Raw genomic sequence first — 15056 nt, 5'->3', positions numbered from 1 at the left:
AGACAGATGCAACATAAATTAGCAATGACAGGAGTGATTTCAATAGACATTTTGGATCCAACACAAACATTTTGCTCTCCTCCACCTGTCTCTCAATATGACATGAAGTCATAATAATCTCTTATCTCTGGCATTTGAATAGCTTTGGAAAGAACTGCTTTTTATGCATAAATAGGCATCAGATTTATGTGGGCAATACTGTGGAAGCCTGAAGTTTGGGGCTTCATGCATGACTTGGATTTGGGGTGCCTGCTAACTTTTCCCTCCTGCAGTAACAAAACAACAGTTTGCATGGGTGGCTGGTGCCTCCTGAAACTGGGGGGACATGATTTGTGGGTGGCAGCATCGGTGGCGGGGTGGCGAGCGGCGACCGCTCACAGAAGCCGCCAACGTTGACGGCGTGGGGTGAGGGGGTGGCGACCGCCTGCAGAAGTCGGTGGCGGCAGCGGGGGGCTGGCAAGCGGTGAACCATGCACAGAAGCTGGCGGCAGCATCCAATCTCGGGGGGGGGGGGGAATGTGCCCCCCCCCCCCCCCCCCCCGGCCACAAGTCACCTATGACAGTTTGTCTACCTGGTGATGCACCTTGAAACCACAAGACCACCACAACAGATACACACCGACTGCAACAACAGGTCATTTAAAGATGATGTCCCAATGACCGGAGGCTGAAAGACTATTTCAGACATGCACAGACTTTATGGAATACCAGGGAGGACGCGGCAGGCACTGGCTTGTCTTGGAAATGGTCTGAAACTGCACTGCTGCTGAGGGAGCTGTATGCAGCGGCGGGGTGCTCCTCAGCGAAAGGTAACTGCTCCTGTTTCTAGCGGGCAGAGGGAGGATGCTCACGCCGCTACCTTTAGCAAGCTGCCATTTGTCCTCCTTGTTCCACAGTGCAGGATCCCGGGGGGAGGGCTGGCAGGATTCATGACAGATGTCTGTCCAACCTGTGCTTCAAACTAACAAGGATGGAGATGGCTCACATCCATCTTAAACCCCACATGTGACCATATAAGCCCCATTACTTCCTGACCTGTCCCCTGTGGAAAACCACTATCCTCATTATAACAACCTGTTGGTAGTTGAAGTCTGTTATCTAATTCCCCCTCAATTTTCACTTCTCCAGACTAAATAATCCCTGTTCTTCCAACCACATCTCAGATGCTGTATTTTCTTGATTTCTTATATTTTTGTGGCTCTTGCCTACAGCTTTCTGGAAGTGTAGCTCCCAAACTGAATTCAGCGCTGTAGGTAGGGCCTCACCAGTTTTCAAATGTGTGTCCCAGAGCCTAGATCCTATAAAGCCCACTGAAGTTCAATGGAAGGCTTTAACAGGCTTTGGAAGAGGCTTTGAGTGCTGCAGTGCCAGGCAGACCACTCAAATGCAGAACTAGGAGCCTAAGCAAAGGGCTCAAATTTGATCCGTGGCGTCAGGGCAGGAAGGTCTGCAATGGCTGGGTTACATTCTTTGCCAGCCTGTTGACTTCAGGGGGAAGAGACAGCACACAATGTCACCCATTAGCACACAATAAATCCTAGGAAGATGCAATCGGAATAATGGAAAAGGGGTTTATCAACATCTGGGAAGGCTATTTTTTCAGGAATGAAGTAACTGGACCATTTGTTTGAGATACTCATCTTCCTAATACTTTACCCTCCCTTCCCTCTTCCTTTTTCCCCTTTCCCTGTTCTCTTAGTGTGCTTTCATTCTTGTTTGAGATATTACACTTGTTTAAATCTATTTTTTACTAGAGATCAGATAACGGCCCTTCGCTACGTACTAAATATGTTGCTCCTTCAATTTGTATCGGGTAAAGCAAAATTCAATAAGAACACAAGAACTATGTCAGATTAGCTCTGGATCGGCTGTTCAGAAGGGATTATGATAGCACACAAGCAGGATTTCATAGGGAATCCTTGATGCTTTCCCTTCTTCACATTAATTCCTGTTTCTAGACTTGCCTCAGGTAGTCGACTCAGAACCAGTCAGAAATCCCAGAGCAAAATTCATGATGGTTCAGATTCTGGGATGCGGTGGAGTCAGGAAAGTCTTCTGTTTGTGGCTCAGACAGAAAGCAGGAGAAGGCAAGCAACTGATGGCTGCTCAACCAATCTGCAAAGAAGCTATTTATGTTTTTATGTAATGAATGCTTTTTTCCTGGGGTAATGGCAGTCACATTCGCTGTAGCCTTCAAAGTGCTCTTCTAACCATGAAACCACTTAAAGGAACACATTCTGGAACCCTTACTTATGCTGGTGAATATTTACTCACCCGGGAAGTCCTGGGGATTTCAATGAGGCTACTCCGGTGAGTAGCAGCTAATCAGTCTGAGTGAAAGCTCCATAATCTGACCCTGAATAATGAAGTACAAGCCTTGCTCGGGCAGCCGGTGAAAGACTCTAAATTGTCTTTTCTCTCATCGATGCATGGGGAATTTATGCACCCATTAATGTAAGTGTTATTCTGAATGTAATACATTTACAGCCTAATGCACCTCCATGGAGTACTAATCCGGGCCCCATTTTTAATTATCTATAGAACAATTCTGATATGAAGCATGTAAGGCAGAGAATTTTTGCAATGAGAACTTCAAAGATTTCTTTGCTCAGGCAGTAGCTTTAACCCCCAGGCAACTGGATAGTCCAAAATGCTTTCTGCTGTCAGGATTGCTGTTTTCCAGGTAGGAGCCACATTTTTGATATCACGTGTCAGGAAGGAAGGAGGCTGTGGTCACCACGAGGAGGGACTAGTTGTGAGTGAGGTGTTGCTGGGAGGAGTCAAGTGCAACCTAATCCTCTTTAATCCTTCCAGGCACCTTCCTTCCTACCTTGTCCCACACTCTTGATGTGGTTTCAGGTCAGGAGGTGCCACAGGTTGGGAAAGAACAAGTTGTCCACCAGCTGGCAAACAGGGCACTTTTTATAGGTGTAGAGTTTGACTGCTATCCAGTCTTTTTAATAGATGAAACACTCCCAAATCACTCCGAGGAAGGTAGCTAGCAAGGGCCAGACCTACAAGGGGCTTATGCAAGGTGACACTTGCGTGTTTTCACACCTAACTCTCGGGTGCCTGTTTCTGGGAGCAGAATTCCCAAATCTGAGTCAGGCGCCTCTTTCTCCTGTGCAGTGAACGAGGAGGGTTAGGCACCTTGGAACGGGGTCCGCAACAGCCAGCAGGCTCAGTAGGGGGATGCATATGGCAGCCTAGAGGAGGCACAACAGGCAGGGTTGTGTGTGTAATCCTATGGATCTCCTGGACTCAGGCACCAACCTGCCACCCTGAGCCAGGTGCCTGCCTGAGGCTGGGAGTTGCAGAATGAGGCCCCCTCTAGCACTCAGTCATTCCCGCGTGGATAGCTTGCTCGCTTCTCAAACGCAGTCGGAAGACTGTGGTGGGCCGTAACTCAGCCTTCATACAGCAAACTCAGAGCGCTCAGCCAGGGCCAGACTCACACTCCCTTCGGTTTGGTCTTTTGCAAGCTCCCTGACTCCTGCACCCTTTTCACACAGTGGCTCCACTTTGCCAGGAGGGGCGGAGAATGCCCCCACCACATCCTAGCCTCTATTCTGGTCACTAGAGTGCTATCCTGGGAGGCAGAAACTGTGGGACTGAAACCACTAAGGCTGAGGACAGCCTTGAATCCAAATCCCCTATGTCCTGGGCAGTACCCTAACCATTAGGCTATTGCATAGGGCAGATCCAGGATGGGGCAGAGGTGCAGTTGCACCCTGCTTTGATTCCTGCTTCACCCAAAACTGTAAAACCAACTGGGAGAGGCAGCAGTGTTTCTGTTCAGGCAGTGGTGAGGGAGCCTTTAGGCTCGTATAATCTCCCTGATTCCTGCTAATCTCTTTATTGCACAGGTGTCAACAGCTCTCTCTCCTTTTTAATGGTCTTGATGTTCCATTAATCAAATTCTCCTTTCTCCTGCAATTTTGCTGCCTGTTAGCTACTCCTGGTTAACACCTCTATTCTAATTCACAGCCCGGCAGACTGTTTTTACTTCTAGCTAAAAACCTTACCTCAAGTGTGGTAAAATTAATACAGGTGAATATTAACTCAAGTGTGGAAATGGTTGATAGTGAATCGTTGGATGCATTGCCAAGATGCTCAAAAAGGCTAGGTTTCATTTTACGAATCTGAGTAAGAAACGTACATTTAACTATAATGACTACAAGACTACCAAAACAATATCTTGGACTATTTTTGCCTAGTTGGTTGTGTTTTCTAAACCTGACATATAAGATAGCAAATTAGTACACATTCCAATAAAGTTATATTTGTTTTTCCTTTGCTCTTAAACTAAAGAATATAGCATGGGGTCCCTAGAATATTAGTAAGTCTTCTAGTTTCTCTTTAACTGGAGAAAAATGTGTATTGTTATATGGGATGATGCACCCCCTACCCCTCTTTACAAAATCCTACATCCGCACAGGGGTTTACGTGCAAGACAAGCCTGAGATATTCAGCTCAGCCAAGAAGGCAGCACGTCTGGGCATGGCCTACACAGTGAGATGGGCCATTTGTGGATGGCTCACTTATACTTAGGCTCCTAAATTCCATCTAACATGTCTGAGCACTTTTCCTTTTTTGGATCTGGCTCTAAGAGCTTAGGCTACAATTAGGATTGGGTCAGGTACCTGTGCTGACTAAAGCTGAGTGAGAATCAGTCATTTTATCTTGTGGTGTGGGTTGGAGGATAGATATTTACATTTTTAATTTGAAAGTATTTTCACTAAGAGTGTTCATGAAACATGTTAAAATGTGGGTAGTTTGCAAGCAGTTTTTGCTCCTTTCTTTCATGGTCAGCACATCATGGTTTAATATTCAATTTACTCCATTCACAATTCATTTTCAGTGACACTCACCCAATGCTACCTGCAACTTAATATGCTGCATACATACCCATGCTGTATTTAACATACTTCCATGTAGCTGTACATACCTAGCATCAAGTTACACTTTTTGGTCTCAAGGCTCTGCCAGATTAAATCAGCCCAGGTATAAAGAAGCCGATGAAGCAACATCTTTTTATAGCAGCTAAGAATCTGGCCCCTAATACATGAAAATCAAAGGAAATCAAGTTTTCTAAATTGCACTCGCACTTTTCCTACTTATATCCCTGTTCCTGCAATCCTGCATAACTTTAAGAACATGAATAGTCCCACTGAAGTCAATGCACGTGCTCACGGGGTCTGCTGCTATACCCACTGCAGTGTGTGGAGAAACTCCCACTGACTTGGAGAGGAGCTGCAACACGCCTTCTATTTGGTTCAAATTTGGCTTAAGACAAACACATCTAAACTTGCCTCAGATGAGACTCTGGAGCCCCCTTGATATCTGTCAAGGAATGCCACTGGCATAATTAATAGCAGGACATCAATGAAGTCTTTGATATAACTTCATAATTCATATTTTTGAAAATTAGCCTTATATCAGCAGGAGCCATACTTAAAGGTTCCCGTCAAAGAGAGAATTTTTAAGCACAGAAAGACATTAAAATCTTATCAACTCACTTGAATTAAATCAATGAAAAATTAAAGCTAATTTCCAATAGGCTTATGTTACATTTATAGACTAAAGGGCACTTGTGGCACCCGAAGAGTAAGCATACCTTTTCATATGAAGCAGGTTTTTACATTTGAAAGCCACAGGCCAGAGGAGAGAGAGAGAGAGAGAATAAAATGGACCGTTTTCAAATGACTGCTGAAATTTCTGGTTTTCCTGCTTGGTTAGAGCTAATGTAAGGATACAGAATAATCACAGAAATAAATTATTAATTTAAAAATCTGGGATAAGACTGCCAAAAATGATAAGTGCAAAATATGGCTTGGATAATGGGACTAGACATCTAGAAAATGTATGCTTAATAGGAACTTGGTATTGCTCCATTCTAATATTTTAGGCTTAGTATCACAAACTAAGAGAGTGTGAAACAGACTGATTTAAAAAGGAAAAAAAGAGAGTATTCATAGCACAGTGCAAAGCATGCTGGAGTTCTGCATCGACTGGCTTAAAACCTCTAGTTACTTAAAACGCGTCACAGATTTCCCCTTGGTTTTAAAGCTGGAGGGCAGGGGGTTGCCCTCAATTATGCTAGGGTCTGCCTGGAGCACCTCCAGCTGTGCCGGTGGAATTACTTCGGTTCCACAATGTAACCAAGGGCAGAATCTGGCCCTGAAATTATGTGATGCCTCTAGAGTCCAACAACTGGAGAAAGCAATCAATTAATACAAAAAAAAAGAGAAAATGCAATATAACCCGAATGCATTTAAAATGGCTTTTTTTTTTTTGTAGATGGGAAAGTTATTCTTCCTTCCTTTTTTCCTTCAAAGCCCCTCATCTTCTCACAAAGAACTCAAATAGAGTGAAGCTAAAAATACCTTAGAGTTCCCCGTCAAAGTGGACACTGTTTCTTTAAAATTCAAAGAGGCCGTCCCTTGAGGAAAAGCCTTATCACTTCTGCTGAATTAATGTGTCCACAGGAGAGAAGAAACATGTTTTTGTGTTTGAGTGACAGTGCAGATGTCACTCGCAGTCTGCAAATTCTTTCCAGTGCGAAGTCTCATTCCTCAGAGCTAACCTTATCTGTGACCAGCCTGCATTTCCTGACCCCATTAACTCACTTACACAACCAAACGTGGAAATCCCTACAACTTGAAACTGCCACAAGGACTGCATGATATTTCTGGACACGATAAGACACAATTAGGTTTTATGTTGCTAGCAACTTATGGAAGTGATTGAGATAATGGATGACTAGCAATATGCATTTTGCCTTCATATTCGTTCTGCGGGAGAGACAGCTTTGCCTTGTGAAACACGAACAAAAGTTTGATGTGTTCGGAGGCACCAGTGCAATAAAAATGGACCTTTTCTTTAACAGCCCCATCATTTTCCCAACTGGATTTTCCACCTCGATTAATTAAAGGTAAACAATTATGGGCCCTTTCATAATTAGCCAAGGGATGCGCTCTGATGGATAGTTTCCATCTTACGCTTGCAGCACAACCCCACTTTTCCGCACATTCTGGAACATCAAATTTATCTGGATAACTGAGCCTTCAGATGATTGGAGAAGCTACAACCTAAACCAGTCACATTGGGAGAGTGTAGGTGCTATTGTGACTGACTTTTCTATGAAAACCAGAGCTAGACAGAGAAAATGAAAGACGTAACTAAGATTCAGATAAGAGAACTTTTCAGATTAAAGCAATTCAGATAAACAGGGTTTGACTGACCTTAACGTTTAAAGGAACCCACTGGAGACAGCTTCCTATTTAATCCCACTGCAATATCTAAGAGGTTAACAAAATGTATGCTACCACGATTACCTCCAAGAGTCGTCGGTCAGAGCAGAGAGGAAATGGGCACAATGGAGCGTGAGTATGTGTGCGCTCATGTGTGGGGCTGCACAGATTACTGGCTTTCTTTAATTCTGTTTGTGAGTATGATGTCTGATCAGGAAAGGTCTTGGAGACATGGTAGGGGCAACAGCAGCATGTGTTAGCTGACACAGTCCTATCAACATGCCTTTTTCCCAGCCTGGAGGCGCTACCTTTAGTGGTCAGGGTCCATGACTGATTCAGTGGTTGACCTCTCTATTGTGTCTGCCGATGGGTTGCTGGTCACCAAGGTCATTTCTAAAGATGAACTGGGTTGCAAACAGCAGGCTCACTGGACCAAATTGGGGCTATCCCCTGCAAAGATGCACTACAGGGGAAGTAGACAGAAGAAGCTTCCCCTGCTGTTGTGCCTCTGTGTATGAGTTGAACACAAACACAGTCCATGAGTCCCTGGGTGAAAAGACTATTGGTGTCACTAGTTCTGGAGGGCTTAGCATGGAGCTCACCCAGCCTCTTCTAGAAGAGTGATGAGACTGGCTGAACTTCAGAGGATCTCCAACTGGTACTGGGCCCACTTGATGGGCAACCATTCCCAAAGGTGACCTACCCTTGGGTGCACCCTCCCCCTCACCCCCCACCCCTCCACCGCTACAGCAATGGGCCATCACAACAACCAAGTTCTTTGTTTCTAATTTCTGAGGATGTCTAAAAGCACAAGAAGACCCTGCCCTGAATTCTTGCCTGCAGCAGAGCACTGGGTCCCCGGGGGGAGGAGGTTTCTATAGGGAGATCTGGGAACCTTTCTTGCTTCTCTTTGATCAGTTTGTTTGCAAACTACCGTGTAATAAACAAGCTCATATTCCTCCACACCGTTATTCTCCACCGTTTACTTTCAACGCTCTCTGAGAACACAATGTATGTGGTGTCTCTAATTAACCTACTGCAATTAGTGTCCAAGTGCTCTCTATTCATGGGTTTTCATTTTAACCCGAATGTGCAAACAAGGGCAGATGGCTGGCAAATGACGAGCTTGCTGGCAGGTCCAAGGCATCTGCACACACACACTTAGCTGCAGGTGCAGATTTACAAAGCAGGTACAAAAGCAATGGGTACTGACTAGAGGTGCGCCGATACATCAGTTGCATATCAGATCAGCACCGATAATAGGAAATTTAATATTATCGGCAATCGGCATTTTTGGCCGTTGTAGCCGATAATGTCACCAATAAATGCCGCATGCATATGCACAGCCCCCATACACACGGCCAGGAATGCAGCCTAGCAGCTTGGAGAGTAGCATCTGGCTGGTAAGTTTGTAGGGGGGGAGAGGGGCAGATTCAGGCCCCCACGGTGAGAGAGGGAGTGGGGCTGGGGCAGGGGGAGGGGCAGGCACTGTCCAGCCAGGGCAGTAAATGAGACCCTGCCAGGCCAGAAGCGGAATGGAGCTGTGGGCAGCTTGTCCAGAGATGTGTGGGAGGGCGGGGAGGGGACACAACACCCTGCTGCTGCACACACCCCTGGGGGAGGAATGGGGGGGCATATCCCCCCTGGATTTGTTCTTGGGGCGAGGGCAGGCTGCCCACTGTGGGCTTGGGGCCAGAGGCTGTGCCAGCCTCTTCCAGGCAGGGGGCTGGGGCTGGCCCAGGGCTGCACTCAGGGCAAGCTCCAAGCCCGCAGCAGGCAGCCTGCCTTTGGCCCACACACAAACCTGGAGGGGCACATGCCTCCCATGCCTCCCCTGGGGGTGCATGCAGCTGCAGGGAGCCATCCCCTGTTCCCACCTGCCTGAGCACCCCTACTCCTGGTAGGGTCACATTCACCACCCTGGCTGGGCAGTGCCTGCCCCTGCCCTTGCCCCTCTCCCTCCCTCACCATGGGGGCCTCGATCCCTGCTCCTGCCCGTTCACTCCCCACAGACTTACTGGCCGGAAGCTGCTCCAAACCGGCAGCCTGCATTCCTGTAAATCGACTATCGGATCGGTATCAGCCAATATGGCTAGTTAAGAATCAGCTATCAGTATTGGCCAAGAAAATCTTTATTGGTGCACCCCTAGTACTGATGTATGAAACATACAGGAGAATGACAGGGGCCCTTAATGAGCCTTAAAAACTCCCACGCAGGTCCTGCTGGGCACTGAGCACACTGGCCCCCTGGCATGTGCTTTTGTTTGGCTTCAACATGGTAACCATATGCTTGAAGTGAAGCATATGCTGAAATGCAATGTTGGAGCATGAACACATGTTGGAGAGCTGATTTTGGCCCTGCTGAACTGGTTGTTCTTGGCGTGTGCCATCTCAATAGCCTTTGCCAACTTTTTTGGTCTTTCAAGCACAGGTGCCCAGCTTCTGATGGATCCACAAACCTTCCATGCATGTGCCTCTAGCCAAGGTGGCGTTTGGGATTAGTTTTCAGTAACAATAACCACCTCAACCCTCTGTTTCTTTGAGTCAAAGTCCTGCCCTGGTTGCATGTGTGCAATTCTCACAGAAGACAACAGAAACTGTGCTCATACCTCTGGGGGTCTAGTCCAAAGTGAACATTTTGGCATGTTGGCAACGGAGCAAAATGTTTTTTATGCACAAAGGTGGTCTGTGCAGCTTAGTGGTATTATGGCTGTCACTGCTTGTCACTCTTTCCAGCACCATCCTGTGCTGTCACACCCACCTACTGCATCACATCTTCACCTAGACCAGGGATTGGCAATATGCAGTCTGCAGAGCCATGGGATGCAGCCTGTGGAGCTGGAGGGGCTTCAGCAGTGAGTTGGCAGCAGGGAGCTTTGTACACACCAGTGCTGGGGACAGGCACCAAGGACTTGTGCCCGCCTCACAGCCTGGAAGCTGTCACAACCCAAAGTTATGAGTTTTTGTTTGTGTGTGCTTCGGCATCGCTAAATTATGTTCCCGCTAAATTGCAGCTTCCTTGCATGGCGGAGTTCTCTGCTGCGGAAGAGAACTCCGGTGCAAAGGGGAATTTCCCGCCAATCTGTAGCTTTCTTTGCATGGTGCATTTCTTTTGCATCTCAAAAATGCACGGTGCAAAGGAGTTCCCGCCATTTGTATGAGAGTTCATGCCACATTATTGGCTGACTCTAATATATGCACACATAACGGCTAGCGATTGGCTTGCTAGCCGTATAAAGTGCTTGGGTGGCTTCTGCCCAAGTTGGAGAGAAATCACTTGGAGAGAAATCACTTGAAGAGTGTGAAGATCTCTAAGCGCTGCGGATCCTCACGGACCCAACGCATTTCTTAAGCAGGCAACAGAGGTCTAAACAGCCTCTGGCCTCTCCCTATCGCCGAGCACAATCCTAGATGTATCCCTTTCCTATATACTCAATTTTCGAACCCACTGGGGCCTGAGAACCGAACAGAGCCCACAGAGCTTCGACAACTCTGTGGGAAAAAAATTGCCGAACCCACGGAGCCTTAACAACTCCGGGGCCAAAGAACCAAATTTGTCGTAGTCCTCCAACGAGGATTTAAGCGGAGCTGCACCTGGAAACTGTCCAGCCTACACCGCGACCATCTTCGGTGTAAGTAAATAATCTTTAAATCAACCATTACGCCTCTGTGACTAATTCTAGCCCGTGCGTGCCTTTCCGCCGCACGGTCTCCTCCGACCCCGCGTGCCCGGGCTGCTGGCCACAGCCCGCGTGCGCAAAGACGGGCCCGGCTCGCTCCTGGCCCGCACAGAAGCAAGAAACCATGGCAAGCAAAAGCTGCGGTGACAGCCAGGTTGGAACAACTGGAGCTGGATTACTCTTAAAGGTTGCCAACCACATCTAGACTGTAAACACTGAAGGGTAGGGACTGCCCCCACCTTATATAATGCCCTCAATCATTGAGTCTTGATGGGTGCTATCATAATATAATACAGGCTGGGTGACCACTGTTACCTGATGTTGTAAGTAAACTGCCTGGGCCTTTTCAATTTGAGTTTTCTCTCCCTGTTTTTTTTTCTGCGTGCTCTGCAAGTTTACAGCAGTAATATTTCAAAAACTTACTTTAAGGAAAAAGGGTTATACCTTCTTCTTGATCTTTGCACAGAACGCTGACATCAATGGGGAGTCCGTTTGTGGAATGAACATACAGAATATACTCTTTCAGAGGACGTTTTGAGGCTATTAGGATTAAAAAGTCATGTGAACTGCTCTGCCCACTGTGAATGGGTAGTATATTCTTCAGATGTTCCATGTTCCTGAACTTTTCTGATCTCTTTCAGGGCAGCCCTAATTAGTGCCAAATTCTGAAAGCACAAATTTGATCCTGAATTATTTATCACGTCATGTTTATAAAACGCACTGAAACGCACATCATGGCATAGCTCATGACAACTTCAAACAATATGATAAAAATTAATCTTTTCTGATGCCATACTCATCAACGTGAAAATATAATTATCTAGCTGAAGAGTTTCTTAAATTACATACTTTCAAACTGATACAAGTAGAATTTATCCTAGTGTTTGGTGCTAAGCCATACGGAAAGATACTGGCAGCAGAATTAGCAAAATACATGTTGGCTCTGGCTGTCGATCAATATTTCCAGCATACCCAACACCAGTGTCTAGATATCAGTTTCAACCCGGTCTGAAATTTTAACCTAATATTTTCTTCTTTGAGTGTTGCCCTAACACCCTTGAAATCAATGGGAGTTCCACACATGGGAAGCTTGCAGGATTCAAGGCCTTACTGTGTAATGCCAGGTTACAGCCAGGTAGCAAGTGCATTGACTACTAGTAAAAGAAAAAATAAGTCAAGGGAGTACTACAGATATTACCCTTACCTTTCACAGGGGTGCTTTGCATCTGTATTGGTGGTACTTTGAGACATGGATGCAATGCATGTGATTGTAAAGATGGGTATGAAGCACCTGTTGCAAGTTCCTCTGCCATTAATCCCAGAGTATACAACAAATGAGGATGAGAAACATGTTTCTGTGGAATGCTATACAAGGAACGGTGTACAGCAGACGTGCAATAAAATGGTAAATTCTCTTTCCAGCTACCTCTAAAATTGTACCCATTTCTGTACTTTGATGTACTTTCTTAAAATATTTGTTGCCTTTAGGAAACTTTAGCCAAAACCCCTATAGGAATGACACATCTGATAACCAGCAATAATGCACAATGGGTTTATCAGCTTGATATATGGATTCACTGATAGTGCAAAGGCTCAGTGGAAGCTGAAGGCCTCCATTTGCAGATATTTAGGAGGCTGACTGAGGAATGAAACCCTCAGAACTTGTAATTGAGGCTTCATTGGCTTTTCCTATGGAGACTAAGCCACTGCGCTGATGGTTTTACTCAATGGGAGCATAAGAGAGGCACTGGTTTAAGTCACTAATGAAGTACTAGAGTTTTGGGATCCCGAGTGTGCTGGTTATTTTCAGGTCCCCCCTTTCTCCAAGCCTTCGTTCTACTTCAACTTCTTAGGAGGGCAGCTGACTTTCCACTGACACTGGAGTCTCACTGGCACAGGTTGGGACCTCAGTCCCATCGGATCATCAAGATGACCAGCAACCTCTAGGGCAGGGGTGGGTAATTATTTCGGGCGGAGGGCTCCTTGAGTTTTGGCAAGCCATCAGGGACTGCATGACAGGCAGTCACGGGCAGAAAAATATTAATTTTCTAAATTTTTTAGGGGCCCTGCGGGCCAGATAGAATGGCCTGGCGGGCTGCATCCGGCCCACAGGCCACATTTTGCCCACCCCTGTGCTAGGGCCTTACAGCTGTCCCTCCTCTGCTTCCATGCACTCAGGAGACTTGACTGCAGACAGAAAACAGTCCATAGCAATTTCACCTGCTTATGATGGGACAACCTTAATTTCTGAATCCATGCATTTGCTCTGGGCTTCCTTAGGTATGCAGGTCCCAGGATCCCAAGATGACAAATATCTCCCAATGGAGAAAGCAGTTTCATAACAACTCTGCCTCCTTCCCAAGAAATCTCCCCTGAGAAAGGAAACATCTAGATCAATAATGCAACTTTAAACCACACACATTTCATACAGTAGCTTAGTAATTTTACCTGTCCAGCCAGCAAGACAGCAGCAATAACCAGTGACAGGATCGCACCCATCTGCATGGCTACAGTCACAGCGCTCGCTGCAATTAAGACCATATGTTCCATCCTTCCAAAAACATAAATAAAAGAAAGTCTCTGAGTAATCAGATTTTGGTCCTAAAATGTGCACAGTCATCTATCATGTCCATTTTAATGCAATGTCACACTTTTTAAAGTAGCATGCTACCATCAGAGTAGAAAAACTCAATAGCTAGCATTTCTACACAGAACTAAAGTAAGAACAAAAAAACCCAGAGGCTTAAGACAATGTAGATTACATGATCCTCTGGTACATTGGGAGCATGGAGTGCAAAGCAGAACTCATCTCCTTGACTGATAAGCACTTCAGTCTTTTATTTACAGAAAACTTCCCTTGTTACTTTCTTGACTCCATGAACTGATGCAATATCAATCTACTGTACTGAATTTTCAAAAACGCCTTATTTGTGAACGGCAGAACGAAGGATGAAAGATCTTTCCTTGTAGTAGGTAACTGAGTAGCAGCAGCTATGGAGCGGTCGGAGCCTGCTCCTTGTTCTGTTCCCTGTAGGTCGCTAAAGATTTTACTTTTGGCTTCAGCTGATAAGCAGCAGAATCTGCTCTTACCGTATTTCTCACATGTGATGCTCACTCCAGTTTCCAACAGCTGTTTTTTGAAGGAAAAATTGTATGCTGTATGCAAGAAAATATATCATCTGGGCTCGCTAGTGAAAAGCAATGTAGATATATTACAAGAACACTTACAGGGCATGGCTGGTCACAGTATTCCCCCTGCCATCCAGGTGAACAAAGACAAAAGCCATCCACTGGGTTGCAAGCTGCTCCATTGGCACAGGAACACGTCTGGTTACAGTTCAGACCCCAAGTTCCACTTGAACATGGAATGGAGCAGTCGACCCCCTGCCATCCTGAAGGAACATGGAAAAGCAGCACTGTGTGCAACATTTCCTCCACTGGCACTTCTGGGAAAAGGAGTGTGGAGCAAGAGGAAGGCACCGATCCTATGAATCTGTTGCAAAGTGCCCAGTTTTAACCTGTTTTGTAGGCAAGCCTAAGGACCCATTTTTGTAGGTCGCCATGACGGGGGAAGATCCCAGGGAGGAGGGCACATCAGTAACAGTTCTCCGAGTCCGGGATGAGTTCTGTGCAGCCCCTAGTATATGTTACAGATGTCTGGGTTAAAGTGGGCTTTCTGGGTATGACCCAAGGGTCTATGCTAGGAGTTGTAGGTGTGTGTGTGCGGGGTGGGAACGGACACAGGAGACAGCTCTAACTGGTCTAACACCTTTCTGGACCCAGAACTAAGGAGCTGGAGTGGGGTGAGAATATACAATAGTGAGGCTCTCTGGCCTCTAGAATAGCTGCTACACAGCATCAACTCATGAGCCACTGTGTGACTGCCTGATCTTTACAGCTTACTTCTGTGGAGATGCTCTTTAATATACAGAAGCTGTTACACCAAAGGTAAAAAAAAAAGACTGAAACCTAGCCATTAAGGCTCAGATCTTAACTACCAGGCGCACCCTGACATTCATTACACTGCAGCTGCATGTAATGGAGTTTAGCAGTAACTCATAGTTTATGCACTGTCGTTAAATGGAGTTATACAGTGATTAATTAATTCATGTTTGAAATGCCA

The 15056-nt window shown here is 46.0% G+C and overlaps 1 protein-coding gene across 6 annotated transcripts in view; it reads right to left on the bottom strand.

The window, feature by feature from the left end:
* Window positions 1-15056, bottom strand: part of MEGF11 (multiple EGF like domains 11) — a 392338-nt gene that overhangs the window by 64940 nt on the left and 312342 nt on the right. For all 6 annotated transcript variants that reach the window (XM_059714543.1, XM_059714542.1, XM_059714540.1 and 3 more), the window contains 2 exons: window positions 14162-14325; window positions 13382-13484 (listed from right to left, as the gene is read on the bottom strand). In XM_059714543.1, the coding sequence (XP_059570526.1) occupies window positions 13382-13484; window positions 14162-14325 (267 nt within the window). The remainder of the gene's footprint in view (window positions 1-13381; window positions 13485-14161; window positions 14326-15056) is intronic.

This window comes from Alligator mississippiensis, chromosome 11 (assembly GCF_030867095.1).
Source record: "Alligator mississippiensis isolate rAllMis1 chromosome 11, rAllMis1, whole genome shotgun sequence".
Lineage (NCBI taxonomy): Eukaryota > Metazoa > Chordata > Crocodylia > Alligatoridae > Alligator > Alligator mississippiensis.
The sequence above is the reverse complement of the archived record's forward strand: the minus strand, read 5'-3'. Positions and strand labels throughout refer to the sequence as shown.